This window comes from Canis lupus, chromosome 16, assembly GCF_003254725.2.
Source record: "Canis lupus dingo isolate Sandy chromosome 16, ASM325472v2, whole genome shotgun sequence".
Lineage (NCBI taxonomy): Eukaryota > Metazoa > Chordata > Mammalia > Carnivora > Canidae > Canis > Canis lupus.
The window spans coordinates 42,360,475-42,388,025 of record NC_064258.1 but is presented as its reverse complement, the minus strand read 5'-3'; the positions used below and the strand labels follow the sequence as shown (position 1 = coordinate 42,388,025).

At 39.9% G+C, this 27,551-nt stretch overlaps 1 protein-coding gene across 4 annotated transcripts in view; it reads left to right on the top strand.

Moving 5' to 3' along the window:
• ASAH1 (N-acylsphingosine amidohydrolase 1) overlaps positions 1-27,551 on the top strand; it is a 48,496-nt gene that overhangs the window by 9,316 nt on the left and 11,629 nt on the right. For 2 of the 4 annotated variants that reach the window (XM_025467146.3, XM_025467083.3), the window contains exons 2-5: positions 13,113-13,159; positions 25,029-25,119; positions 25,629-25,715; positions 27,250-27,328. In XM_025467146.3, coding sequence (XP_025322931.1) covers positions 13,113-13,159; positions 25,029-25,119; positions 25,629-25,715; positions 27,250-27,328 — 304 coding nt within the window. Of the gene's footprint in view, positions 1-12,878; positions 12,979-13,112; positions 13,160-17,105; positions 17,238-25,028; positions 25,120-25,628; positions 25,716-27,249; positions 27,329-27,551 lie in introns of those variants that run through there. The other 2 variants (XM_049094982.1, XM_035699851.2) reach the window with 2 other exon arrangements.

Here is a 27,551-nt window from a genome sequence, read left to right as displayed (position 1 = left end):
TTTCTTCCTGTGTCATCTTTGGTAGTTTCTATATTTCTAGGAATATATTCATTTCTTCAAGGTTATTCAATTTGTTGGCATATAGTTTTTCATAATATTTTCATAATCTTCTGTAATTGTGTTTCTGTGATGTTATTTCTCCTATCTCATTTGTGATTTTATTTATGTGAATTCTTTCTCTTTTTTTTCCTTGATAAGTCTGGTTAGAGGTTTATCTATTTTATTGGTTTTTTTTTTTTTTTTCAAAGAACCAGCACCTGATTTCAATGATCCATTGGTTTGTTTTCAGTTTTTATATCATTTATTTTTGCTTTAATCATTATTATTTCCTTCCTTCTGCTGGTTTTAGGTTTTGTTTGTTTTCTTTTTCTAGCTCCTTTAGGTGAAAGGTTAGGTAGAGACTTTTCTTGCTTCTTGATGTGGGCCTGTATTGCTGTAAACCTTCCTTTTAGAACTGTTTTTGCTGCATTCCAAAAGTTTTGGGCTGTTTTGTATTCATTTTCATTTATTTCCATGTACTTCATTTTTTTCTCTTATTTGACTGTTGACCCATTTATTGTTTAATAGCATGTTATTTAACCTCTGTGTATTTGTGCTCTTTCCAGATTTGTCTTGTGATTGACTACAAGTTTCATAGTGTCGTGGTCAGAAAAGATCATGGTATGATTTTGTTCATCTTGATTTTGTTGAGGCTTGTTTTATGAGGTAATACGTGATCTATCATGAAAAATGTTCCATGTGCACTTGAAAAATAATGTGTATTCTGCTGTTTTAGGATGGAATGTTCTAAATATATCTGTTAAATCCATCTGTTCCAGCATGTCATTCAAAGCTATTATTTACTTGTTGATTTTCTGTTTAGATGGTCTGTCTGTTGGTGTGAGCTGTTAAAGTCCCCTATTATTATTATTATTGATTGTTCCTTTGTGTTTGTTATCAACTGTTTTGTGTATTCAGGTGCATAAATATGTGCAATTGTTATATTTTCTTGTTGGATTGTCCCCTTTATGATTATATACTGTCCTTCTCTGTCTCTTGTCAGTCTTTGTTTTAAACTTAATTTGTCTTATATAAGTATTACTACTCTGGCTTTCTTTTGACATCCATTTGCATGATAGATATTTGTCCATTCCCTTACTTTCAATCTGCAGCTGTCTTTAAGTCTAAAATGAGTCTCTTGTAGGCAGTTTTTATTTTATTTTATTTATTTTATTTTATTTTATTTTATTTTATTTTATTTTATTTATTTTTTATTTTATTTTATATTTTATTTTATTTATTTATTTTATTTTTATAGGCAGTTTTTATTTTTTTTTTAAATATTTTTTTAAATTTTATTTATTTATGATAGTCACAGAGAGAGACAGAGAGAGAGAGGCAGAGACATAGGCAGAGGGAGAAGCAGGCTCCATGCAGGGAGCCCGACATGGGATTCGATCCCGGGTCTCCAGGATCGTGCCCTGGGCCAAAGGCAGGCGCTAAACCCCTGCGCCACCCAGGGATCCCTATAGGCAGTTTTTAAATGGGTCTTGGTTTTTTCTTTTTTATCCATTCTGTCACCCTATGTCTTTTGATTGAAGCATTTAGTCTATTTATATTCAAAGCAATTAGCGATAGATATGTATTTACTGTCATTTTATTATTTGTTTTATGCTTGTTTCTGAAGTTTTTATCTGATTGTTTCTTGTAGTTCTCTCATGATTTGCTGATTTTCTTTAGTGATGTATCTGATTTCTTTATCTTTATCCTTTGCATGTTTATTAGTGGTTTTTGATATATAATTCCCATTTTGCATATAACAAATGGGTTGTTAATTACAAAAGGAGGTTTTGTATGTAACCTCCTCTGCATATATGGCAGTGTGTATTAAATTGATGGTGATTTATGTCTGAATCTGTTCCTTCCTCCCCTCCTCCCCATTCTAGGTATATGTTGTTATATCCTACATCCCTTTACTACATCCCATCCTACATCAGTGAGTTCCTTGACTGATTTTTTTACAGAAATATTAATTTTTATTGTTTTTGTTTTCCCGACCTTTATACTGTCACTTTTAGTCTTTCTATTCAAAGAGCCCCCTCTAATATTTCTTGCAGGGCTGGCTTAATAGTCACGAACCCCTTAAGCTTTTCTTTATGTGTCCTTCTATTCTGAATGATAGCCTTGCTAGATAGGGTATTCCTGGCTGCAGATTTTTCCCATTCCGCACTTTGAATATATCATGCAACTTTCTTCTGTGTTTGAAAGTTTCTGCTGCAAAATTTTTGCTAGCCTTATGATTTTTCCTTGTAAATTATTGTCATCTTTTGTCTTTATGTTTTTAACTTTTTTTTTGTATCACTATATTTTGCCAAATTAATTACAGTACATCCTGGTGGGAGTCTGCTTTTGTGGATTTTGATGGGGGTTTTCTGTGCTTTCTGAATCTAGATATGTTTTCTTTTCCAGATTAGGGACGTTTTCAGCTATTATTTCTTCAAATAAAGCTTTCTCATTCTTTTGGGAGTCCTATACTATGAATGTTATTACCCTTGATAGAGTCACTCTGTTCCCTAAATCTATTCTTGTGTTGCATAATTTTGTCTCCCTTGTTCATCTTGGTTATTTTCCATTACTCTGTCTTCTAGATTACTAATTCAATTCTCTGCTTCTTTCATTCTAATGTTCATTTCATAAGTGTATTTATCATTTCATTTATTGTATTCTTTATTTCTGCTTTATTATTCTTTATATCTGTGTTAAGGGTCCCATTTATGTCTTCCACTTTTCTCAAGTCCAGTTAGCATCCTTATGATTATTTAAATTCTCTATCAGGCATGTTACTTATATGTGCTTCACTTAGATCTCTGGCCGTGGCCTTACTCTGTTCTTTCATTTGGAATAAATTTCTCTGTCTTATTTTGTCCAAGTCTCTGTGACTATTTCTGTATGTTGGAAAAGTCAGTATCTCCTGTTCTTGTGAAAAATGGCCTTATGAAGAAGAGGTCCTATAGTGCCTTGCCGTGTGGTGTTTCTTGTTCCCGAAGGCCTGGTGCTTCTGGGAGTGTCTCCACTGTGTGCTGCCTGTGCTCTGTTTTTGTGTCCTGACCACTTTTTCTGTCAGGCCACTTATCTGTAGGGACTCTCTTCGCTTGTGGGCAGTGTTTGGTCCCTGGCCTAATCATAGCTAGTTTTAATTGGATGTGTTTTGGTCTGTTTGTGAAATGAGACTGTTGCCACTACAGCTGGAACAGAAGCTGTGCCAAACTCCCAAGTGGGGAGACCCAGTGTGAGAAGTGGTTTGAGCCAGTCTTTTAGGGGAAGTGAACCACTGTGCTGGGACTGAGGCGAGTGTGACTTGGGTCGGGGAGGGGAGAGCAGAGGGTGGCAGTTCCACTGGTGTGTAGGGTCAGAGTTTGGTATAAGCACATTAAGTAGTGACTGTGATTATAGTGCTAGTTCCTGCAGGTAACCCTGTGCTTATGCTCAAGGGCAGGGGAGGGAAATGTGCCAGCCAGCTTGTTCTTGGAGGAGTCTCCTTGTGAACTCTTTCTGGGATGTGCTCAGAGGTAAGCAAATAACCCCTGTACCATGTGCCCCAGGTGCTCTTCAGATCACTATTGCCACACACTACAGATTATTTGCCTGCCTTCTCTCTGAAGAGCTGTGCAATGCTCTCTGAACTCTACCCACACCAAGCCCTCTGATCTTTAAAACTCTAGGCTTTAAGCCCCACTGGTTTCCAGAAGTCACAAAATTTGGCCCGTCTTGCTTTCCAAGCCAGTTTCTTTGGGGATTTCATTTTCCCTTGTACTCCCCTGTGAGCTAGTCTGTCTCTTGCCCTTCTCTGTGGCCCTGCTTCCCTTCCCACTGCAGCAGTCATGATCTCGTCCTCTCCCACACCACATCTGTGTCCTTCCTACTTTCTTCACTATGTCCTTTTCTCTACCTTTAGTTCTGCCAGTTTTCGGGTCAGTTTCTGAGGTATTTAGGATGATTTGGTAGTTGTCTGGTTGTATTCATGGGATGAAGGAGGCCTAGGGTCCTCTCACTCTGCCATCATCTTCCTGTCCTTGCTCTATATGTTATTTTATTTTTTTAAGGTTTTATTTATTCATGAGAGACACACACAGAGAGAGGCAGAGACGCAGACAGAGGGAGAAGCAGGCTTCATGCACGGAGCCCGACGTGGGACTCGATACCGGGTCTCCAGGATCAGGCCCTGGACTGAAGGCAGGCGCTAAACCGCTGAGCCACCCAGGGATCCCCTCTATATGTTACTTTAAAATAATTTTAGATAATGACAGTTTCAAATACTTAAAAATGTCAGAGAATCAGTCTTTGAAAATCTTCACATAATGTAAATGAAATTATGCAATTTTTAAAATTAATGTTGTAAAATTTGTATCAAAGTGTATTTAGTTAAAATCAAATGACCTAGATAGGCTTCTGATGAGAATCAATAATTTCCTGCTTCATTCTTTCTACCCCCATTACCCTTCCCTAGAAGCAAACACTTTGGACTATTTGTACTCAGGTGATATCAGCCAGAACCTGTATCTACTGTCACACTAGTTGTTTGCAGCTCAGTCTGTTTGGATTAATTGGTGCCCAAGCCATATGGGGCCTAAAAGTTTTTAATCACTCCTGGTTATTGTTATGAATATTACTTTGGTATGTTGATGCTTACTTTGCCTCAATCAGCGTTAGGCGTTGTACTCCAGTCCTGCAATGATGGATAAAAATTTAGCTTCCCTTCAATCATCTTCCCTGCACCTTTTTTTTTTTTTAACAGTTTTGAAATATAACTGATATACAGTTCACTCCCTAAAACTATTTTTGGTTTCAAAAAATTCACAGGGTTGTGCAGCCATTTCTCCATTTTTTTTTTTAAAGATTTTATATATTTATTCATGAGAGATGCAGAAAGAGGCAGAGACACAGGCAGAGGGAGAAGCAGGCTCTCTGTGGGGAGTCCATTGCAGGATTCGATCCTGGATCCTAGGATCATATTCTGAGCTGAAGGCAGACGCTCAGCCACTGAGCCACCCAAGCATCCCTCTCCAGTCAGTTTTAGAATATTTTCATCACCCCAAAAAGAAACCTCTTAGCCCTTAGCCCTAACCCTGAAACCGGCCCCTCAGCCCTAGGCAATCACTTACATACTTTCTGTCTCTATGGATTTGTCCTTTTTCAACATTTTATATAAAGGGGATCAGATCATAAAGTATGTGGCCCTTTGTTACTGGCTTCTTTCACTTAGCACCGTGTTTTCAAGGTTCATCCACATTGTAGCATGTATCAATACTTCATTTCTGTTTATGAGTGAATAATTTCCATTGTATGGATATACCATATTTTGATCATTCATTCATCCATTAATGGACATTTGGATTGTTTCCACTTTTGGTATTGTAATGCTGCTATGAACATTTCTATTTGTGAATGTTTTTTTGTGTGTGGACACATATTTTCATATCTTTTGAGTTTATACCTAGGAGCAGACTTGTGGGGTCACATGATAACTATATGTCTGAGAGAGTACCAGTTTTCCAAAGCAACTGCAATATTGTGCATTCCCACCAACACTGTATGAAGGTTCCAATTTCTCTACATCCAAGCCAACACTTGTTTTATTATTATTATTATTGCCATATTAGTAGATATGAAGTGATATCCCATTGTAGTTTTTTTATTTTTAAATATTTTATTTATTTATTCATGAAAGACACATAGAGAGAGAGAGGCAGAGGCACAGGCAGAGGGAGAAGCAGGCTCCATGCAGGGAGCCTGATGTGGGACTCGATCTCGGGACTCCAGGATCATATCCTGGGCCAAAGGCAGGCGCTAAGCCGCTCAGCCACCCAGGGATCCCTCATTGTAGTTTTGGTTTGCATTTTCCTATTGGCAAATGGTGTTTGGCATCTTTTCATATGTTTGTTGACTTATATCTTCTCTGGAGAAATGTCTATTCAAATCCTTTGCCTATTTTTTAATTAAATTATCTTTTTCTTATTGAGTTGTAAGATATTTATATATTCTAGATACAGGTCTCTTATCAGACATATGAATTACAGTTGACATAATGAAATTGAGACAGAGAGAGCGAATCTTAAGCAGACTCTGCACTTCATGCAGAGCCCTACTCGGGGCTCCATCTCAGGCCCCTGAGTGACCCCAGGTCATGACCTGGGCTGAAATCAAGAGTTGGAAGCTTAACCAACTGGGCCACCCAGGCGCCCCCTATCCTGACTATATTTTGCATATTTTTCAACCTCTGATATATTCTCTCAGTATTTATTGTGTCTGTTCTTAAGACCTACTGAATTCCCATTCTAGTTGGGACCATTTTGTTTTTATTTGGACCATACTTTTCTGATGCTACAGTTTCTTCCTATTATTTCTAGTTTTTCTTTTGTTCATAAATTCCGTTCTTCTCCTGAATCTCCTCAAGTTCTTCCAGTCCTTCAGCCATACAGTTTAGTCTCCTTTGTTAGGACGCCTGTTCCTGGGAGCCTTCTCTGTCCTCAGGGTTCCCTTTACCGTGTATGCTGGAGCCATTCTTTTGGGATCCTGTTCTTTGACTTGGTTTACTCTCGTTTTGCTAGAATATAAAAGTAACTTGTTAAGAAATAATGTGTGGGAGATCAACTTTTCTGCATCTTTGCAATGACTTAAAATCGAGATTTCATTTAAATCCCAAAATTGATCAATGTCTTGACCAGTTATAAAATTCTAGTTTGAAATTAATTCCCTGCCAAGGAAATAATGGCATCATTCTCTTCTGGCATTCACGTAGCTTGTGAGAAGTCTGATGGGAGTGTAATTCTTATTCTTTTGCAGGACCTCCTCCCCAACCCAGTGCTTATTTGTTTTTATTTATGTCTGAAATAGCATGGTAATGTGTCTCACTGAAGGCTCTTTTTTTTTTTCCAGTAATTTTTTTTTGAGTAATCAGTAGGCATTTTCATTTTAAAACACATCTCTATTCAGGTCTAGGAAAATTTCTTGTATTATTTCTTTCATAGTTTCCTCTATATTTTTTGTGTTTTCTCTTTTCTGGAAATCCTGTTAATCAGATGCTGAACCCCGCATATTGATTTTATAAACCTTTCTATTTTTTTTCTCCTGTGGTTTATTTTATAATTTTATTTTTCCTATGTTTTCTTTATTTAAATTAGATTTAGTTAACACACACTGTATTATTAGTTTCAGAGGTATAATTTAGTGATTCAGCAGTTGCATATAACACCCAGTGCTCATTACATCAAGTGCCTTTCTTTTTTTTTTTTTTTAAAGATTTTATTTATTTATTCATGAGAGACAGAGAGAGAGAGAGAGAGAGAGAGAGAGAGAGAGAGGCAGAGACACAGACAGAGGGAGAAGCAGGCTCCATGCAGGGAGCCTGATGTGGGACTTGATCCTGGGACTCCAGGAGCACGTCCTGGGCCGAATGCAGGTGCTAAACCACTGAGCCACCCAGGGATCCCCTCAAGTGCCCTTCTTAATGTCCATCACACAGTTACCCTGTCCCCCCACCAGCAACCCCCAGTTCCCTAGAGTTCAGCACCTCTTATGGTTTGCTTCCCTTTCAATTTTCATCTTATTTTTCCTTCCCTTCCCCTATGTTCATCTGTTTCTTAAATTCCACATCCGAAAAAAAAAAATTCCACATCTGAGTGAAATCATATGGTATTTGTCTTTCTCTTATTTGACTTATTTCCCTTAGCATAATACACTCTCATTCCATCCACATCATTGTAAATGGCAAGATTCTTTTTTGGTTGAGTGATACTGTGTTGTGTGTGTGTGTGTGTATATATATATACACACACACACACACACACACACACACACACCCCACATGTTTTTTATCCATTCATCTTCCAATGGACATCTGGGCTCTTTCCATATTTTGGCTATTGTGGACATCACTACTATAAACACTGGGGTTGTGGATCCCTGGTTTGGCGTCTGCCTTCAGCCCAGGGCACAATCCTGGAGTCCCGGGATCGAGTCCTGCTCAGGCTTCCGGCATGGAGCCTGCTTCTCCCTCTGCCTGTGTCTCTGCCTCTCTCGCTCTCCTCTCTGTGTATTCTCATGAATAAATAAATAAATAAATAAATCTCTAAAAAAAAAACCACTGGGGTGCAGGTGCCCTTTTGGATCACTATGTTTGTATCCTTTGGATAAATACCTTTCCTGTGTTTTCTATGTAATTTTTTTTCTATATTGTAAGATAGATTTTCTCACCTTTACTTTTCTATCTTTTTATTTCAGCAGTTTTTTTTAAGTATTTGATTTACCTCTTTTCATATCATCTTGTTTTATAAATAGAACATATTTCTCTTGAGGTTACTGTTAGAGTAATCAGAGTGTTGAAGCTGATTATTATTTTACATTATTTTTTCTGTTCCTTAAATTATTGAATATTTTTGAGTTAGGTTATTTTTCATTTTTTTTCTTTGTGCCTAAATATTAGACCTAGAGACGTTTACTCTCAGGCAGGAGTCATTCAGCTTTTTTGTACAGGGCTAGATAGTTTATCTTTAAGGCATTGTGGGTTAAGAGGAGAATCAAGGATATTATGTAGGGTACTTTTATAACATATTTCCACAAGTTTTTTATCGATGAAAATATATTAAGTTAATACATTTGTCTTTGTAATACAGGTCTAATGAAAAGCATTGATTTCTTACAGGGTAGGCACTTTGCTTACTGGGATTCGGGTTTGGTGTTCCAAATTGAGAGCAAATGGTTATATGTAATTCCTGGTCTGTTACGAGATTTTACATATTTCATCTTGGTGTCTTTTTGTATGGATAGTGTGGTAGGATGAGTAATAGCTTCTCCAAGATGCCCATTCCTAATCCTGAGAAGCTGTATGTTCCCTTTATGGCAAAGGAGACATTGTAGATGCAATTTCGTGAAGCAGCTTGACATGGGGACATTATGTGGGATTACCTGAACAAGCCCAATATAATCACAGAGATCCTTATAAGAGGGAGGCAGGAGGCCAGAGACGAGAAAAGATGCTATTCTCCTGGCTTTGATGATGGGGGAAGGGGCCACGAGCCAAATAACACAGGTGACTTCTAGAAGCTGCAAGTCAGGGAAACACATTCTGTTTTAAGAGCCCCAGAGGGAGCACAGTCCTGGAACCCACTATAGACTCTGACCTCCAGAGCTATAATATAGCGTAGTTTGTGGTGTTTTAAGCCATTAGGTTTGTGGTAACTTGTTACAGCAGCCATAGGAAACTAAGATAGCTAAGTGCTGCCAATAGTGGGTCCATGAGCATATGATTGTAAATGACTCTGCGTCTGAGGCACCTTCAGGTAATTTTTGGGAGGTAGGTGGTAGATGCGGAGTGTTGACTGATAAGACCAAGGAGAAGCAGCTGTTGTGAGGGCAGGCCCTGCTGAGAGGTCCTGGCTCAGAGTGGCAATTATCTTGGAGGGTATTAGAAGGATATTAAATGAGGGTAAAAGGAGAGTTAAATCAAGAGGTCCTGACCTCTTCATCCAAACCACACATGACGTTATCACTAGGCAGAAAATGAGACACAGTCTTTCTCTCCCTCTCTTTTCTTCACACATACACACCACCTCCAAGGGTTTTCCTCTAGAGAAATGGAAAAAAGTCGTCTAGAAAGAACAAGGACAGCTTGTACGAGTGTTCATGCTTTCCAGCAGTGGCCGGGAAACAACAGTTGGCAGGCCCGACACCGCCTGCCACCTGTTTTTTTTAAGACTTGCGAACTAAGAATGGTGTTGACATTTTTTAAAAGTTGAGGGGAAAAATCAAAAGAAGATTAATATTTTGTGACTTGTGAAAATTACATGGAATTCAAAAAAATTATATGGAATTCACATGTCAGTGTCCATAAACAGAGTAGTATTGGAACGTTACCACACTTGTGTATTTGCTTGTCGTCTGTGGCCGCCTCGCATCAGAGCAGGTGAGTTGTCTAGCAGAGCCTGTGTGCAGTGTGCTTGTGGCTTTTCACTCCTGTTGGCACAGTTCAAGTGACGGTTTTGCAAGTTTAACTGCATTTTAACTGCCACACATATCAATGCACCATGTTATTTTTATCTGTAAAAGAAATTATCGGTGCAAACCTGTCATGTCAAAACACAAAAGTAAACTTCAGGTGTGCTCTTGAGTCAAAGTGGAGTGTGGATTATCTTGTCAGTTAATTAAAGACAAAGCACACCTAGCATTGTGCTGAAGAAGTGCAGTATATGTCAACATGGCATGATTAAGCAGTCGTCACAGTATTCCCGACTCCTTGGAAAAAATGATCAGGAAAATAAGACGATTTAAAAGAATATCTCATCACAGAATTTGTTTACAAATTTTAAAAAGCAAAATGAGGTTGCAACCAAAGTAGGTCTTGAAGTAGCCCATCTGTTAGCAGAGCAAGGAAAGCGATTTGCCCATGGTGAGTTAATGAAATCACATTTGATTGCAGCAGTAGAAGAAACGTGTCCTGAGAAAATTTGTTTTGCACTATTGGCCTCTAGGTGAGAACAGTTACCCAGGACTTTAGTAGAAACATTCATGTCAATTGAAGAGCAAGGCAAATTGATTCCCAGTTATTGATGCTGTAGTGTTTGACACTGATTCGTTATTGCTATTTATTGAAGCACCAATGCCAAGTTTGAGACTGAAGAATAAGTCTCTCTGAATAGTCTGCGTGGAATAACTACGAGCAAGGATGCTTTCACAGAACTTGAGAATTTAGTAATTCAGGAAGACATGAAATGGAATCTGTTTTGTAAAACAACTGACGGTGATGAAAATATGTGTGGAGCAGACAAAAGCTTAGTCGGACAAATGTTCAAAGTTTGTGAAAATGCAAGCTGTTTCAAGCTTGTGTTTTTTAATCATATTGCTAATTGACAGGTACTTTGTAGAAAATATTCTAATCTATCATGTGTTAATTAACCAGCAATATCAGCCATGAATGTCTTTTCTTCTTGTAGACCATTATCATTTCTGTAAATTTTTATAAGAAATAGATGCTGAATATCCAAACTTCTGTATTACAGAGTAGTTAGGTTAGCAGCAGTAACGTTTTACTGTAATTTTTAAACTCAGGGGCTGAAATTTTTTCAAACAAGAATACTCTCAACCACTATTTCTGAACATTGAATGCTATGGAAATTAGCTTTTGCTATCTTTTTTTTTTAAAAAAAGATTTTAAAAGAGAGAAGGAGGCAGAGGGAGAAGCATGCTCCCCTCTGAGCAGAGAGCCCGACTGAGGGCTCTGTCCCAGGACCCTAAGATCATGACCTGAGCCAAAGGCAGATGCTTAACCAACTGAGCCACCTAGGTGTCCCTAGCTTTTGCTATCTTGATATTGAATTATCAAGTTGATATTATTTATTATGTCATATGTTATATTCTGATATTTTAGAAATAGAGTTTAAATTCTAACGATTGAATTAGCTTCTGATAATTTGATGCTTGATCCTGTTTCTTAGTGAATTCAGTCTAAAATTACAAGGCAAAAACATTTATATGAGAAACTTACGCTGTAGTGAAGTAATTTAGATAGTTAATGTTTGGATCACAGGTAATGTCAAGCTACATTATACACTTTTTTACTATAAAAAGTTAAGACCTAAAGTAATGAATAAGTCATAGGGATGAAAGGTACAGCATAGAGAATATGGTGGTCTTACAAAAATGCATTGTATGGTGACTGATGGTGGCTTGTGGTGAGCACCGCATGACATGTGGAGTTGTGGAATCACTATGTTGTCTACCTGAAACTAATGTAACATTGTGTGTCACCTGTACTTCTGTTAAAAAAAAAAAAAAAAAGATGTTACATCTCTATTCCCACACATACTTGTTGCAGAACTATTTTCTAAACTCAAACTATAGGGGATCCCTGGGTGGCTCAGCAGTTTAGCGTCTGCCTTCGGCCCAGGGTGTGATCCTGGAGACCCGGGATCCAGTCCCATGTCGGGCTCCCTGCATGGAGCCTGCTTCTCCCTCTGCCTGTGTCTCCGCCTCTCTCTCTCTATGTCTATCATGAATAAATAAGTAAAATCTTAAAAAAAAATAAACTCAAACTATAGTTTGAGTAGTTCCCTTCCCTGTTCTTTTATTGTGGATTTACATTTCTTTTTAAAAATTATCTTACTTTTACAATATTGGATCTGCAGAAGAAGGAGATAAACATACTTGCTATCTTGAGCTAGTAATAAAAGAATCATAAATCCACGTGGACTTCTGTCATTTTATGTTAAGAGCTGATTTTATTTCGCTATGAAGCTGGAATAGTCTCCCTAAAACAGTCACGTTCACTCATTCATTCATGCACTGAGGGTCTTAGTGTTGGGAGCCATCCTCACCTCCAGGAGCACAGAATCTGGTAGTTAAGAGGGAAATAATTATAGTGCATTGTCATAACTGTGGTAATAGAGATGTACACAGGTGCTGTCAGCAGGACGGAGGAGAGGATGACTATTTTCATATGGGAAGTAGAGGAAGACTTAACAAAAAGACAGTATTTGAACCAGGTCTTAGAAATTAAAGTCCAAAGTTCGTCAGGTAGAGAAAAGGCATTTTACGCCAGGAATAGCACATACACAGGCAGGGAAAGGTCAGAGATGAGAGGACGTGGTTGCAGGTGGCTGTGCGTGAGAGGAGTGGCAGCAAAGGAGGCTGGGAAGGTAAATTATGGCCAGATTATGAAGGGCCCTGCACAGTGTGTCCTGAAAATCTGGTTTGGGATGCAAATCTCTGTTGCAATGGAGTTGGCTCATGAATTCAAGTGATATCATAGTCTATCAAGATTTAATTTACTGTTAGAGATAAATGAGCCTAACAAACATTTCCATCTACTTTAACATTTTCTCTTTTTTCAATATGTTTGCAATATAGAAGCCAGATTACAGCACTAATGCAAATTGAATTAAGACTGAAAATGCCCTTAAGTTTGAAACTTTAGAAGTTTTCCTGGGAGGAAAAGACTTTTAAGAGGTATTGAGAAGATCTAAAAGGGCAAATCACGTTTGATTTTGTCTTCACAATCTTCAACTGTTTTTTTCACATTGTCTACTCAGTTTATTTCCTGAAACTTAATTTTTTTTCTTCCTTTTTTTTTTTTTTTGTAGTGGACAGAAAACTGCAGAAAATCAACCTATCCTCCTTCTGGACCAACGTGAGTAAACATCAGATAATCAAAATTGACTTTGACCTTTGTGGAGATTTTTCTCTATGTAATGATCTCATAAAAGTGACAATAATGAAGAAAACTTTAAGTCACATCTTCTATCCTGAGACAGCTATTTTTTTTTCCTGAGAATTTTTTTCAGGTTTGTGTATTATGTATTTAGTTAAGACCCTGAACAAATATGGACATACCCCATAATTAAAGTGCCTATCAAAATCAAAGAAAAAAAGAATTTCCATTCTCCAGGAAATCCTGTCTACTGCCAAGCATTTTTTCATCCTGATAAATGCAGAGCTGAACTGTCTGTGGTTCCTGAATATAAATCACCAGATTACACTGGGAGAAAGTCTAAGGTCTTCTATGTCAAACCTTCAAGAAATAAACCCTGGCAGGATAATCAAAGCTGTCAAGGGCAAACGGGATTAAAAAACATAAGGCGGGTGGGGGGGGGGCGGTGTCATATTTGAGCACATTTAATGTTAACATTTTTAGTATAGGTATCTGGCTTTTTCAAATCTTTTGTGGCAAAATGGGTTTATGAGAAAGATGTAAGAATAGCCCACGTGCCCAGAGGGTACAGAATGTGGAAAATAAGATAAAGGTATAAGGAAAGGTAATCTTTTTTTGTCCTACTTTCCTTCTCTCTGAAAGTAGTGTGCTGGGGCAAGGAAAAGCAGAGTGCAACTTTAACCTGTTAACCTGAGAAATAAAACTGCCAGTGATTTTACCAGCAAAAATGGATTTATTTGGGAATAGCAGAGAATTGCAATCCAGGACAAGCAAGGTACAGCAAAACTAAGGGGAAGCCTAACAGAACAAAAGAGGAGAATGCTCTTTTACAGAGGAAAGGGGGAAGTTAGGAAGGCTATTAAAAAAAAAAAAAAAAAGCTATTCAGGGACACCTGGGTGGCTCAGTGATTGAGCTTCTGCCTTCAGCTCAGGTTGTGATCCCAGGGTCCTGGGACTGAGTCCTGCATCGGGCTCCCCACAGGGAGCCTGCTTCTCCCTCTGCCTATGTCTCTGCCTCTCTCTCTCTCTGTGTCTCTCATGAATAAATAAATAAAATCTTTAAAAAGAAAAAAAAAAGCTATTCAAACAAAAAAGTCCATTGGAGTAAATGGAGTTCAAAGCATAGTAGCTCTTTATTGGCTGAGTTATGGCAGTCTCTATTGGCTGGGCTGTTGCCAGGGCGGGAGCAAAGTCTTTCTTCTTCCTGCTGGGGTAGTAAAGTAGTATCTAAAGTACCATCAACTTGCAAGGCTCCTTTCTTCCTGCTGGGTTGTAAGTTCAAGCCCCATGTTGAGGGTGGAGCTTTCTTAAAAATTAAAAAAAAAAAAAAGAAAAAATCTTTCTTTGAAAGCATCAGTGATCAAGAGTCAGGTTTTCAATATTTAGTGGTTTTTCCCCTCAGTGCCAGGAAGGACCTTTCCTGCTTGTCATGTTCTGTGCAGGGAGGAAGGTGCACAGCAGTTGGAAACCAGTTAAAGCCACATTTGAGTTAACAAGGAAGGTTAGGAGGGAACACTCAGGAACTTGCCATTGAAAGTCTTCTTAGGTTGTATGTGTTGGAGATTTTCTTGGAGCATTGAACCAGCATCTTCTTATTGGGTACATTGCTTTTTAAAAAAAGGTTGATAGGGAACAAAATATGAAACTTAAAATAGGGGATCCCTGGATGGTTCAGCGGTTTGGCACCTGCCTTTGGCCCAGGGCGTGATCCTGGAGTCTCGGGATCAAGTCCCGCGTCGGGCTTCTGGCATGGAGCCTGCTTCTCCCTCTGCCTGTGTCTCTGCCTCTCTCTCTGTGTGTATCATGAATGAATAAATAAAATATTTTTTTAAAAAAAGAAACTTAAAATAATTACACAAAACAGAAGTAACATAACTGCAAATCGTATGATGGCTCTAAACCAGGACTAAAAGTAGCCAACTGAAATATTTATTAGCATGTATTCTGACTTAGGAAAGAGGTTTTCCTGGTGAAAGCAAATGCAGAGTCATGTATGCCTCCTGGAGGTCTCTGCTTAAAGAGATGGTGGAAGCAGAACAGTGAATACTGCCAAGAGCACACACAGCATACTTGGAAACATCTAATAGAGGTGTAACATGAAGGGATAGCTGATTAACTTTTGGCAAAATAGCAAAACTTCAAAGACATTTTATTTATTTTACTTTTCTATTTTTAAAGATTTACATATTTTATTTTTTAAATATTTTATTTATTTATTCATGAGAGACACAGAGGCAGAGACACAGGCAGAGGGAGAAGCAGGTTCCCCATGGGGAGTCTGATGCAGGTCTCGATCCCAGAATGCGAGATCACGCCCTGAGCCGAAGGCAGATGCTCAACCACTGAGCCACCCAGGCATCCCGAAGGCATTTTAAACACAGTCTTATCTCAGAAAAACTGCTGGAACCAAGTGCGTTATTGATAGTATAGTCTGTAAGGTTGCAAATTCAGAGATTATGAATTAGGGTAAGAATCCAGAGTCAGATAACTGAGTTCAGATGAAAGAAGACTTTTGTGAATTGTGAACCTTCTACCCCTTCAGGAGAAACAAATGAAAAATTAATTTGTTGCAGGATCATGATGAGGCTGTTTCTGAAAGGCCATAATCAAAAGAGGTTTCCGTGGGTGGGGGGATGGCGTAACTGAGGGATGGGCATTAAGGAGGGCACGTGATGTGATGAGCCCTGGGTGTCGTATGCATCTGATGAATCACTAAATTCTACCCTGAAACTAATACTACATTATATGTTAACTGACTTGAATTTAATTAAAATCTTGGAAAATGGTTTCCCCTTCTCATAAATGCTTGGGAAATGTAGACAAGGGCCTTGTCTTTCCACAGAAGAAAGAGAAGAAGCAATAGTGAGAAAAAGATATCCAGGCCTGGTCCAGACGTGTTAGGAAAGCTATTTTATCAAATGTCATTTGCTTCAGTTCTGGGAAATTCCTAATTTTTTAGGTCACCTGTTGGTGTGCAGGCTCAGCCAGGTTTTACACTTTCTTTAGTAGATGCGTCCCATAAATCCAAGAGTCTGTACCCTGAGGTTTGGGGGCAAAAGTGTTGGTTAGCAGTACCTGACAAAAAGACCTTTCTAGTGAAGTTGGAGAGTCTTTCTGAAGATGTGTTTTCCAACAGCTGAAATCTTGGGGTTGTAAGGGGTGATACTTTTCAGGTCATTGTCTCCTAGGAGTGCTCTGTGAAGAGATTGCTCTAGAAAGCATGGTTATCTCTAATAGAAGCAATTAGGCCTTCCAGTATTGAAGTATGTCTCCTTTATCAACTCTGGGTCAGAGGGGCGGGGGCCACGGGTACTGGATGTCCCGTAACTGTGTCAGTAGGTTGAGTGTATGAATTCCCAGAGAGTAGATGTGCAATTTAGAAGGACCAGCTGCAGTGCCGTCAGCCAAGGCATTCGAAGGGTCTCCACACCTTTGGCCAGTTGAGTCTTGCGAGCACCATTAGTACATTCAGCTAACTCTGAGGACTGAGGATGGTGCACACAGCGAAGGTTTGTAAAACTGGGTAAAGAGCACAGACTTGTGGAAGCACCTGACCCATCACATTGTTCCCCGATCACTATTAAGTTATTAAGTTGGAGACTGGTTCCCCAAGTAGGGATGATTTTTTAAAATTTTATTTTTTATTTATTTTTATTTTTATTTTTTTTTTAATTTTTATTTATTTATGATAGTTACCAAGAGAGAGGGAGAGAGGCAGAGACACAGGCAGAGGGAGAAGCAGGCTCCATGCACCGGGAGCCCGACGTGGGATTCAATCCCGGGTCTCCAGGATCGCGCCCTGGGCCAAAGGCAGGCGCCAAACCGCTGCGCCACCCAGGGATCCCCTAAAATTTTATTTTTATTTGCAATTATTCTATGCAGAATTTATTCTCAGGCCATAAGTTTTAAGTTTTTGTTTCTTCAGTTTCTTCTAGGATATCTTTTCCTTCTGTGCAGCCTCCTTTTCTGGTTTAGGAACAGTCTGCTCTTTTTCAGTAAGGATCAAGTGGATGTGGCAGGCGGAGCTCGTGTATGGCTTAATCCAGCCACAAGCCGCGTAAGTTCTTTGTCGCATCTTGGAGGCTTTGTTCACATGGATGTGCTCAATGACCAGAGAATCTACATCTAAACCCTTAGGTTCAGCACTACACTCTGCATTTTTAAGCATGTGCAGTAAAAATTCAGCACTCCTCTTGGGCCACTGACCCTGTATACAGCCCCACTGTTTGGCCTGGACGTAGCTGGGCACCACTGCAGCAATGGAATGGCATGCATCACTTCTTTCAGATACTTGGTGGCTTTTTGGATACGTATACCCTTCATGGCCTGGGCAGTTTCATGTGTGTTCTTAAAGTGAACATGAAGATTTGAACCTCTTGACTTGCATGATTTTGTAGGGTTTTCTAGATCCAGTGAATAGTGAACCATTATCAGAGGTCACTTCGGGCCACTTAAGGGAAGAGCAGGGATACTTTTTCTAAGGGAATTTTAACCACAGAAGCAGCATTGGCCTGTCCCTGAGAGAAACCTTGATCCAGGGAGAAAACATACAAACCATGACTAAAATATATTTATATCAGTGAAAAACTGTAGGGGATGAATTTGTGTGAACAGGTTTCCCTGGATTATACTTCGGACAGGTGAGACAAGTAAAGTAGCCACTTCTGCATATTTCCCCATCATCATTGGTTCATGAATGCTATCATTTTGTTAGACCAGTGGTTTAAGGCATGTAAGTAGTGGGAATTTTAGAATTTCTGGTAGGGCCAGGTTGTTATTTGGTCCAAACCAGAGTTCTCCTTTTTATCAAGCCAACAATTATTAGATTTTTAATATTGTTTTTCCCTCTCTGGGGCCAATTGTTGTGTATCTCTTGTCAGTTTTTCTAAATAATCATTCAAGAGAACATCCTTTTGGACCATGAAAGATGTTGGGGTATTGATTTCCTTAAGAGCAGCATTTTTGGTGGAAATACCAGTGAGGTGGTTTTGTTTGGCCTCCAGGGAGTCTAGTCTGGTACACCCAAGGACCTTATGGGTAGTAGAGCAGCCGGCAAAAGTCTGACCTCTGGTACATTTTGGACGTAAGAGCCATTTTTAATCTTATCTCCATCAGAGATAAGGACATCTCATTGTTTCCATAATATTCCAAACTGATGAATGCCCCAAAGGCATACTGACTATCAGTATAAATGTTTGTGGTTTCATCCTTGGCTCAGGGACAAGTTTGAGTGAGGGCATAGATCTCAGCCTGTTGGACAGAAATAGCCAAAGATAAAGGTGCTGCCTCAGTGATTTCAAAAGGAGTTACAGTAGCATACTCTGCACGGTATTTACTATTTACATCCTTTAAATAAGAACTGTCAGTAAGTCGTGAAAAAGCTGCATTGGTTAGAGGGGTTTCTTGTAAATTGTCATGAGGAGCCAAAAAGTCACATCAGCAATCATGAAGGGTAGCATCTGGATCCGAGTGTAGTCCTTGTTTGGAGATTAGGTGCCCTAAGTATCAAACTTGAATTTGAGCAAATCCCTTTAGGGCTACAAATTTTTAGCAGGTGGATGCTGTCTCCTTATGCAGGGCTCGATCTTACAACCCTGAGATGGTGACCTGAGCTGAAACCAAGTGTCGGATGCCTAACCAGCTGCACCCCCAGGCGCCCCTTGGCCCAGTAAATGAATAGAGGTAGAGGAGCTAAGAAGAATGCGTACCTCTCAGGGGGCCTAGACAAAAGGGGAATGGGTTAGAGATGGGCACCTGTTGCGGTTTATAGAGACCCTCCGGCTCCTTGAGCTGTTTCAGTGCTCGGAGGTAGAGGCTGCGTTAAAGCCGTGGGGCTAAGCACGGAGAGTGTGGCTCTGGCGTTACTACACACACAGGTTCATTCCCAGTCTGGAAAGTGGTTTCTGCAGGCTGCTGGAGACAGGATTGGGGCGAGCACCTGTAGCTCCTCGGGGCCATGTGTTTGGGAATTAGGAGGAGGTTGGAAAGACTGAGTAAAGGGCTGACAGTGTCTGCGGCGCTCAAGTTTGTACCAGCCTTTTAGTAATGTCCTGGGTCTTTGCAATAATAGAAACTGGAAAGATTTTGGGTTTTTTTATTTTCAGTTTTATGTTTTTTAATTTAAAATCAGTTAATTAACATATAATGTAGTGTTGGTTTCAGATGTTGAGATCAGTGATTCATCAGTCTTCTATAACGCCCAGCGCTCATTACATCACGTTTAGGAGCCTTCCTTTGCAAAGTAAAAAAATTGAGAATTTCAGCAGTCCTTCTCTTGGCGACCCATCTAGGAAACAAGCGAGCTGGTTTGCCAGATTCAATCAATCTGGAGTGATTACAGTTTTCATTCCATCCTGATCCTTTTTAAGACTTAAGAAAAAGGATCCTGGTTCAGGTCATTGATGACCATAGAGTTAAATGCCACCTGGGTGGATTCAGCATTTAAAGGAAAACCAGAACCTTCTTTAAAAACAGTTTGGAGGGGGCAGCCTGGGTGGCTCAGTGGTTTAGTGCCGTCTTCAGTCCAGGGCCTGATCCTGGGGGTCCGAGATCGAGTCCTGCATTGGGCTCCCTGCATGGAGCCTGTTTCTCCCTCTGCCTGTGTCTCTGCCTCTCTCTCTCTCTCTCTCTCTCTGTGTGTCTCTCATGAATAAATAAATACAATCTTAAAAAATAAAAAATAAATGAAAACATTTTGGAGTTGATTGTAGTAGTCATGAAGAGGTTCATCAGGCTTTTGTGCACAAGCCTGAATTTTTGTTCCCATCAACAGGCTTAGGAAAAGCTACTGTAACTGCTCAGTGTATGTTCCCTGGGGCTGTTCTAGTGTTTTGCCAGAAGTTAGGCTCTTTACCCGTCCCTCGCGACGTTCCTATCGGGCTACTTTCATCCAGTGTTTGGTCTGGCCCTCACAAATAAGCAAGTGGACTAATGGATATAAGTCTGAGAAACTAGATGGGTAAGTTGAATAGCAAGATGGGTTAAATTCTATAGCAAGCTTATGGGGAGGTCACAAATCACTTTAGAAAGCTCTTTCTGGCTTGAATGGATTCTCTTAGTACAGGGAGCAGAAGAAACTTGGCATTTCTGCAGATCCTCAGAAGACTTAACTTTAGAGAGGCAGGTTCAGGAGAAGGAGCAGGGAGCATTTTGGAGGAAAAAAGTTCAACAGTGAGAATAAAGGAAAAATGGCACCTGCCACACATCTGGAATCAAAGAAGGTGGCAGGGCGGGGAAAGAGGTCTCAGAAGCCGTTTTGACTTTTCATTTGTTGCCTCAGTTAATTTAGAAATAGTATTTTACAAAGAGGCAAACTCAGAATCCGGAAAGGATTCAGAAGCCTCAAGGTAGCATTTAAAACAGGCATCCCTGGGCAGCACTGGTGGCTCAGCGGTTTGGCGCCACCTTGGGCCTGGGGTGTGATCCTGGAGGCCTGGGATCGAGTCCCACGTCAGGCTCCCTGCATGGAGCCTGCTTCTCCCTCTGGCTCTCTCTCTGCCTCTCTCTCTCTCTCTCTCTCAGGAATAAATAAATAAAAATCTTAAGAAAAAAAAACATAAAACAGGCTTCCCATATAGGAAGCTGTGCTTCCTAATTTGCTTCTGAGTAAGCCCAGTGTGGGGAGCTCAGAAGTTCCCTGTGAAGGATGCTGAAGCTCCAAGTTACCTTTGGTTAACTCAGTCTACTTAGTTACAGATGCATGTGTGGAGCTACCAGAGTTCTTAAACATAGACCAGCGGGAGTCGTGGTAGGAACCGGGTACCCTCAAAGCTTCTTGATGACTAGGATCCCATTATCTTAGATGTCTCTCTCTAGAGTAAAGAGAAAAAAATCCTAATAGCACAGTTTCAACAGCCTGTTTCCAGAAGGAATCAGACCAAACAGAAGGAACAGTCCAGTTCCAAACTGAAGTCCTACCAAAAGCTAGTGCATTTCCAGCAGGCACAGTCCAATCCCAAAATGAGTCAATTCAAACTGGCACAGGAGCAGACCAGTTCTGTTACAACAGCAACAGTCCAGTTCTGTAAAGGAGTCAACAAATACTCTCAGATTAAAAAAAAAAAAAAAAAGCCTTAAGACACGTCCCAAATAAAGCCTGGAGAGCTCAAACACAGAGAGCGGAGCTTGAATCACCGGGAAGACTTACCCTCAATCCCGAGGATTGGCAAGAAAGTAGGGAATCCAGTTGACTCTGTGGTTAATCAGCACCTGGTTTGCTCATCAGCCTTGGAGTTGTTGGGGGTTTTCTCTGGATCCCACTTTTTTTTTTTTAAAGCTTTATTTATTCGAGAGAGGCAGAGACACAGGTAGAGGGAGAAGCAGGCTTTCTGCGGGGAGCCCAATGTGGGACTTGAACCCAGGACTCCAGGATCATGACCTGTGCTGAAGACAGATGCTCAACCACTGAACCACCCAGGTGCCCCTGGATCCCACTTCTGATCACCAAGTAATGTCAACCTTAAAAATAAATCTGCCAGTTATTTTACCAGCAAATATGGGTTTATTCAGGAAGAGTAGAGAATTAGGCAAGCAAGGGCAAGCAAGGGCAAGCAAGGGCAAAATCATAGGCAAGTCTGCAGAACAAAGGAGAGGAGTGCTCTTTTATTTTTTTATTTTTTTTTTATTTTTTTTTTTGAGGAGTGCTCTTTTAAAGAGGACACAGGGAAGTTGAGAAAGCTGTTGCCCAAAAGCCCACTAGAGGGAACTGGAGTCCGAAGAATAGTGGCTTCTCATTGGCCAGGCTGTTGGCAGGGCAACCTCTCTTCTCTGCTGGGATAAAGTCTTGGTTAAGGGTCCTGTCAACTTGCAGGGCTACTTTTCTTCCTATTGGGTCTGTAGTTGAGGAGCAGTGGGGTGGGAGGCCTTCCCCTGCCCACCTCCGGACTCCAGACTAAATGACCTTTCCTTTTATTAATTTCCAGTAATACCAAGATGACATACTTGAATTTTGTAGCACTCCAATTATATATTATTGTACCCCACTTGCCTAAATTACGTGCTCTGAATAGCCTCTGTCCCAGATACAGTGCAACTGTAATAAAATTCTTTTGATTTACTCACTTTTCTGTGGAAAGAAGTAAATATTTGGTAGGAAATAATTTAGAAGTAATCAGTTTTTATGTTTTATTCTAAAATTTTTGTATTATGTTATTCTTTTTCTTTTTTAACTTTTTTTTTATTTATTTATGATAGTCACAGAGAGAGAGAGAGAGGCAGAGACATAGGCAGAGGGAGAAGCAGGCTCCATGCACCGGGAGCCCGATTGGGATTCGATCCCGGGTCTCCAGGATCGCGCCCTAGGCCAAAGGCAGGCGCCAAACCGCTGCGCCACCCAGGGATCCCCCTATATTATGTTATTCTAAACAATGTGTATTCCAGTGCTTTAATGGCTTGTTCTCTGGAGGTCCTCCTTCATGTAAACACTGACTGTATCCTGGTCTTCAGGGTCTTATTGGCTGCATCTCTTGACTGGTCTCACGGCCCCACTTCATTTAACACATAATGAATACCTTCCATGTTGAAGGCTTTTTTCCCTCCTCCCTTCCATGTGCACCTTACATGTGTCCATGAGTTGATTACCCTGCATACCTTCCCTGCTTGGGCTTCTCAACTGGTTCCAGGTTGCTGAGCGTATGTATGTGCACACATGTGTACACAACACACACATACAAACACATTTATATTTCCATACAATGTAAATATTTTAGTCCTGGTATTTCTACTGGATTCCTTCCTGCCTTACTAGACTGTTCTCTACAGAAAAATCTTCCATTCTGCTCTGATCCTTTTCTCTGAACTAGAAATGTGTCTTGGGATGTGAGAGGGGAGCCCAGTGTTCATATACCTTTGAATGACAACAGAATCCTCCTCTACATTTTCTTGATCAAGTGCACGGGTTCTGGAGGTATGCATGGGCATCTGTGCGGGAGGAGTTACCTGTTTATCCAGCCCGACCAGTTACATCAGGGCTGGAGATCCGGAGACTGACAGCGGGAGCACCCCTGGATCCATCCAAATCCCATTAGCATTTATTTTCCCCTGGTCCCTGGCACTCAGCATCTGCCCTCTTATTTGTATGTACCTGTGTTGTGTCACTTGGACTAGTTTCTGAGCCACCTGTGGAGCCAGGTGGGTTCAGTCAGTTCTTAATAGTGACTGTGATGACCTGGGCAGAGCAGATGCTAAGTCTCAAAAATAATTTAATGATGTTTATTATTTGCAGTAACGTAGGAAACTATTCTGTAGTAATTACTATTGGTCGAATACCAATACTGCTGAGTACTTTTCGTGTATCGCATGTAATTATCACTGCCCTCATAGGGTAGATACTATTTATTTCTCTAGGAAATTGAGGTACAGGTGTTAAATACCAAGATACTTTAGAAAAATGTTTGAGAAATAAGATGTGGGATCGTGGCTAAGCTTTAGTTGTAAGAATGATTTTGTTCATCAGTTTAACAGTTCTTTCCAAGAATTGTGATTAGTTGAGGTGTTTTTATAGAGAGGTTTGTGGGGTCTCCCCATGCCCACTTAGTCTAATCCTCTGCTGTTCTGAGTTTATCTCCACTCCATTTCTTCTTTGGAATCCTTGAGCCTACCCAAGGCTCCAGACTGGAAAAGAATCAGGAGATTAGGGTGGATATAAGTTTGGGTTTTGGTGGATATTCTAAGGCGAAGAACTTCTGATTGGGGTTTATAGGTAGAAACCCTGTCTGAGGGCAGTGCCGCCACGTGCATAGCTCCAATTGGCCCCTGTTTTACCATTGCTCCCGGACATGGAAATCTAAGTGCGTGCTGGCGGGGAGGCCATTAGGAGCACCTGCCTGTAATAGAATGAACAAGAATTATTTTTTAGAATTGTGGAATCGAATTTTGCATGCACAATTAGGATCAGTCAGAAACAGAATTTGTTTTTATGTTAAGCTTTTTTTTTTTTTCTCTAGGAATTAAGTATCATAGTCCTTAATATGGATATCAGCTGTAGCTCACACCTGCATGCCCCTTCTGTTTCTCTGGAGCAGAGAAATAATGGAGCAAACGCTGGCTATTTTTAGGCGTAGTTCTAAGCTGATAAGTCACTGAATGGCACACCCACAGAGGCTTAGTAACAAGAGCCAGAAGATGATGTTTCTGCAGCTACAGAGAACAGTGGTAGAGTTCACCCACCAGAAATAGGGCCCAGCTCCATTTAAAAGGAGTGGACGTTGCCATGTATTTACGTTGTATAGTAGAAATTGCTGTTTGTCGATTGAAGAGTAGGAAATTGGGGAATGCCTATGACTGGAACAGAGCTTGGGTGTGGACTGAGTACAGGAGATGAGGAGAGAGGGAGCATGGCAGGAAGAGTCTCGTGCCTGAGTGAGTAGAGAAGGTTCTTAAAGCCAGTCATGAGAAGCTAATACGTGCTGCCTCTTCAGGAGGCTTAGAAGGTGACCTTACTGAATCCCATGCTAGAGACAATGATTTGGCAGTAGTGGGACTGGGAGACCACTCAGAGAAGTGCCCAGAGCCTAGACCAGTCCTCAGCAGAGATTTCGGAGGGCAAAAAAAGGCAGTTATTTTCTAGCCCTGAGATTCAGTTGACATGAGGCTCTTGAACCAAAATTGATTCTTTTACATATCACCAATTCCCCTTATCCTTCCAGAATGTATAATTCTGGATTCTAAGACTTCTGAAATTACATGTGATTGTGTGTACAACATAGGGCAGAAACACTAGCTGGGAAAATGAGCTTTTCTGCAGACGTTGGTTTGAGTACCAACTTCTGTGTTGTTAAGAATATGCCTCTGTCTAACCCCCATCAGAATTGGCTTTTTACATTTCACGATGATACACCTCTCATTACAGCTACAGGGGTTCAGTTCCGTGGTACACCATAAATCTTGACTTACCGCCCTACAAAAGATGGCATGAATTGATGGCTGACAAGGCACCAGCGGTATGTGGATTGTTAAATATTCCATTTCTAACATTACTGAATATAACTGCATTTTTGAAAGAGCATTTCATGAAATTACATACTAAGTATTTTAAGGACTGAGTTTGATATTTTTCTCCTGTTAATAATAGAAGAAATGATGCCATTTTTCTGTACCTTCTTGCTCTTTTTGTTTGCCTTTTTTTCTGTATCCTCTTCCTTCATCTAATTAATTAATAAAATGGCCTGTTAAAGATGTATGTGTATATGAGATGAAAATATTTTCAGATGGCACTCTGTTTAATTCTTTATGGATAAGTCAAAAGGTTTGTGTCTGTTTCCATTTTACCAATATTAATTTTTTTGTATATTTTTTATTGGAGTTTGATTTGCCGACATATAGCATAATGCCCAGTGCTCATCCCGTCAAGTGCCCCCCTCAGTGCCTGTCACCCAACCAATATTAATCTTCAATGTCAACTTTTTTAATGTCTCCTGATAATTAAATTATTTATTATTATTTTTTTCAGCTAAAGATTATAGTGAATTCCCTGAAGGATCTAGTAACTGCATTTGTGCCAAGTGGAAAAATTATGCAGATAGTGGATCAAAAGTTGGTAAGAAATATTATTTCCCACAATAAATTTTAAACATACACACATACACAGAGTTCAGAAAAGGCTCTAGTATTTACTTAAAGGCATAATCTGACAAATTCTTCTAAGGAGCTGGGGACAGGTTTGCATTTAATTATTCTAGAACACTATCGAAACTTTAGAGGGAGTTAAAAATTGGGGGTTTGGTAATGTTAGAATAACATGACACCAAAGAGGGATGCCTGGGTGGCTCCGTGGTTGAGTGCCTACCTTCCGCCTAGGGCGTGATCCTGGAGACCCGGGATCGGGTCCCACATCGGGCTCCCTGCATGGAGCCTGCTTCTCCCTCTGCCTGTGTCTCTGCCTCTCTCTCACTGTGTCTCTCATGAATAAATAAAATCTTTAAAAAAATAATTAAAAAAAAAAACATGACACAAAATAGCATGGCAAATTTTGGCAATTAACTGCCCCTTAAATTTTTTTTAAAGTATTTTAACTTTACAGAAACTATTTTACAGAACAGTTGGCAAATATGTTATTTCATCTGAGAGCATGGCATGTCCTTCCCCTTACAGATAGAGTTCACCATTGAACAACACAGGTTTAAACTGGGAAGGTCCACTTATACATGGATTTTTTTCGATAAATACAGTGAAGTACTGTTAATGTATTCTCTCTTCCTTACGATTTTTTAAAAAACCATTTTCTTTGCTCTGGTTTTTTAAATTGTAAGAACACAGCATAAAATATATATAACATTCAAAATATGTGTTGTTAATCAAAATATGCGATAATACTGTTGATATTATCAGTAAGGTTTCTGGTCAACAGTAAACTATCAGTGGTTTGGGGAGAGTCAGATACTATACTCTTTTGGGAGAGATTTTCAACTCCCCACATTGTTCACGGGTCAGCTGTACTTATATTTGCAAGTTTACTATTGAAGATTTGGGTGGTTTTTTTTTTGTTGTTGTTGTTTTTTTTTTAAGTACTTTGCCTGTGTATCTCAGGACACCCAGAGATTTTTCTTCATAGGACCAAATGACATATGTATCTTAGCCCGGGAAGCCCATTAACCGAGACAGAAGGTTTTGTGAATGACTAGAAGATAGATTTGCTTTTATGAGTGTGGGAAGAAAGCAGTAATGAGGGTGCAGTGCCAAGGCAAGAGGGTGAGTTCAGGTGGAGATAAGGGGTGCTTGTTGTGATGCATTTGTTTGTGGATCATGTCCGGTCACCCAAGTGCAGTTATCCTAGTTCCCTCTCCTTCTGGAGAACAGGGTGAAATGCCAGGCAGGAAAAAATAAACATACATCTCTGCATAATACCTGAAAACAGTTGAGTTTAAGGGAATAAAATACATATTTAAAAAATGAGGGGCCTACCATCGAGTCCTACATAGCATCTTTTAGAAATACAGGATGTAAAAGTCCTTTATAAATGACTTTTATCACTTACTATATGGAAGGAGCATCTAGAACAAATTATATGTAAAAGAACCCAATCTAAAGCAGCCCTTTAGGGTCAAATGGTTGATCATTTATTTGTTTTCCAGCCTGGTCTCCTTGGCAATTTTCCAGGTCCTTTTGAGGAGGAAATGAAGGGGATTGCAGCGGTTACTGGTATACCTTTAGGTAAAGTTCACTTTGCAGCTTTTATAAGATGTAAGAAAGCACTTGTATATTTTTTTAATTGGGACAATCTACTTATAGTAAAGTGTGTTAATCTTAAGTATACAGTTCAGTAGAATGTTTAAAATGTGTACATGCATGTAATCACAACTCAGCCGAAGACCCAGAAATTTCAGCAATCCAGAATGCTCCATCCTGCCATTTCACAGACAGCACTGCATCTCCA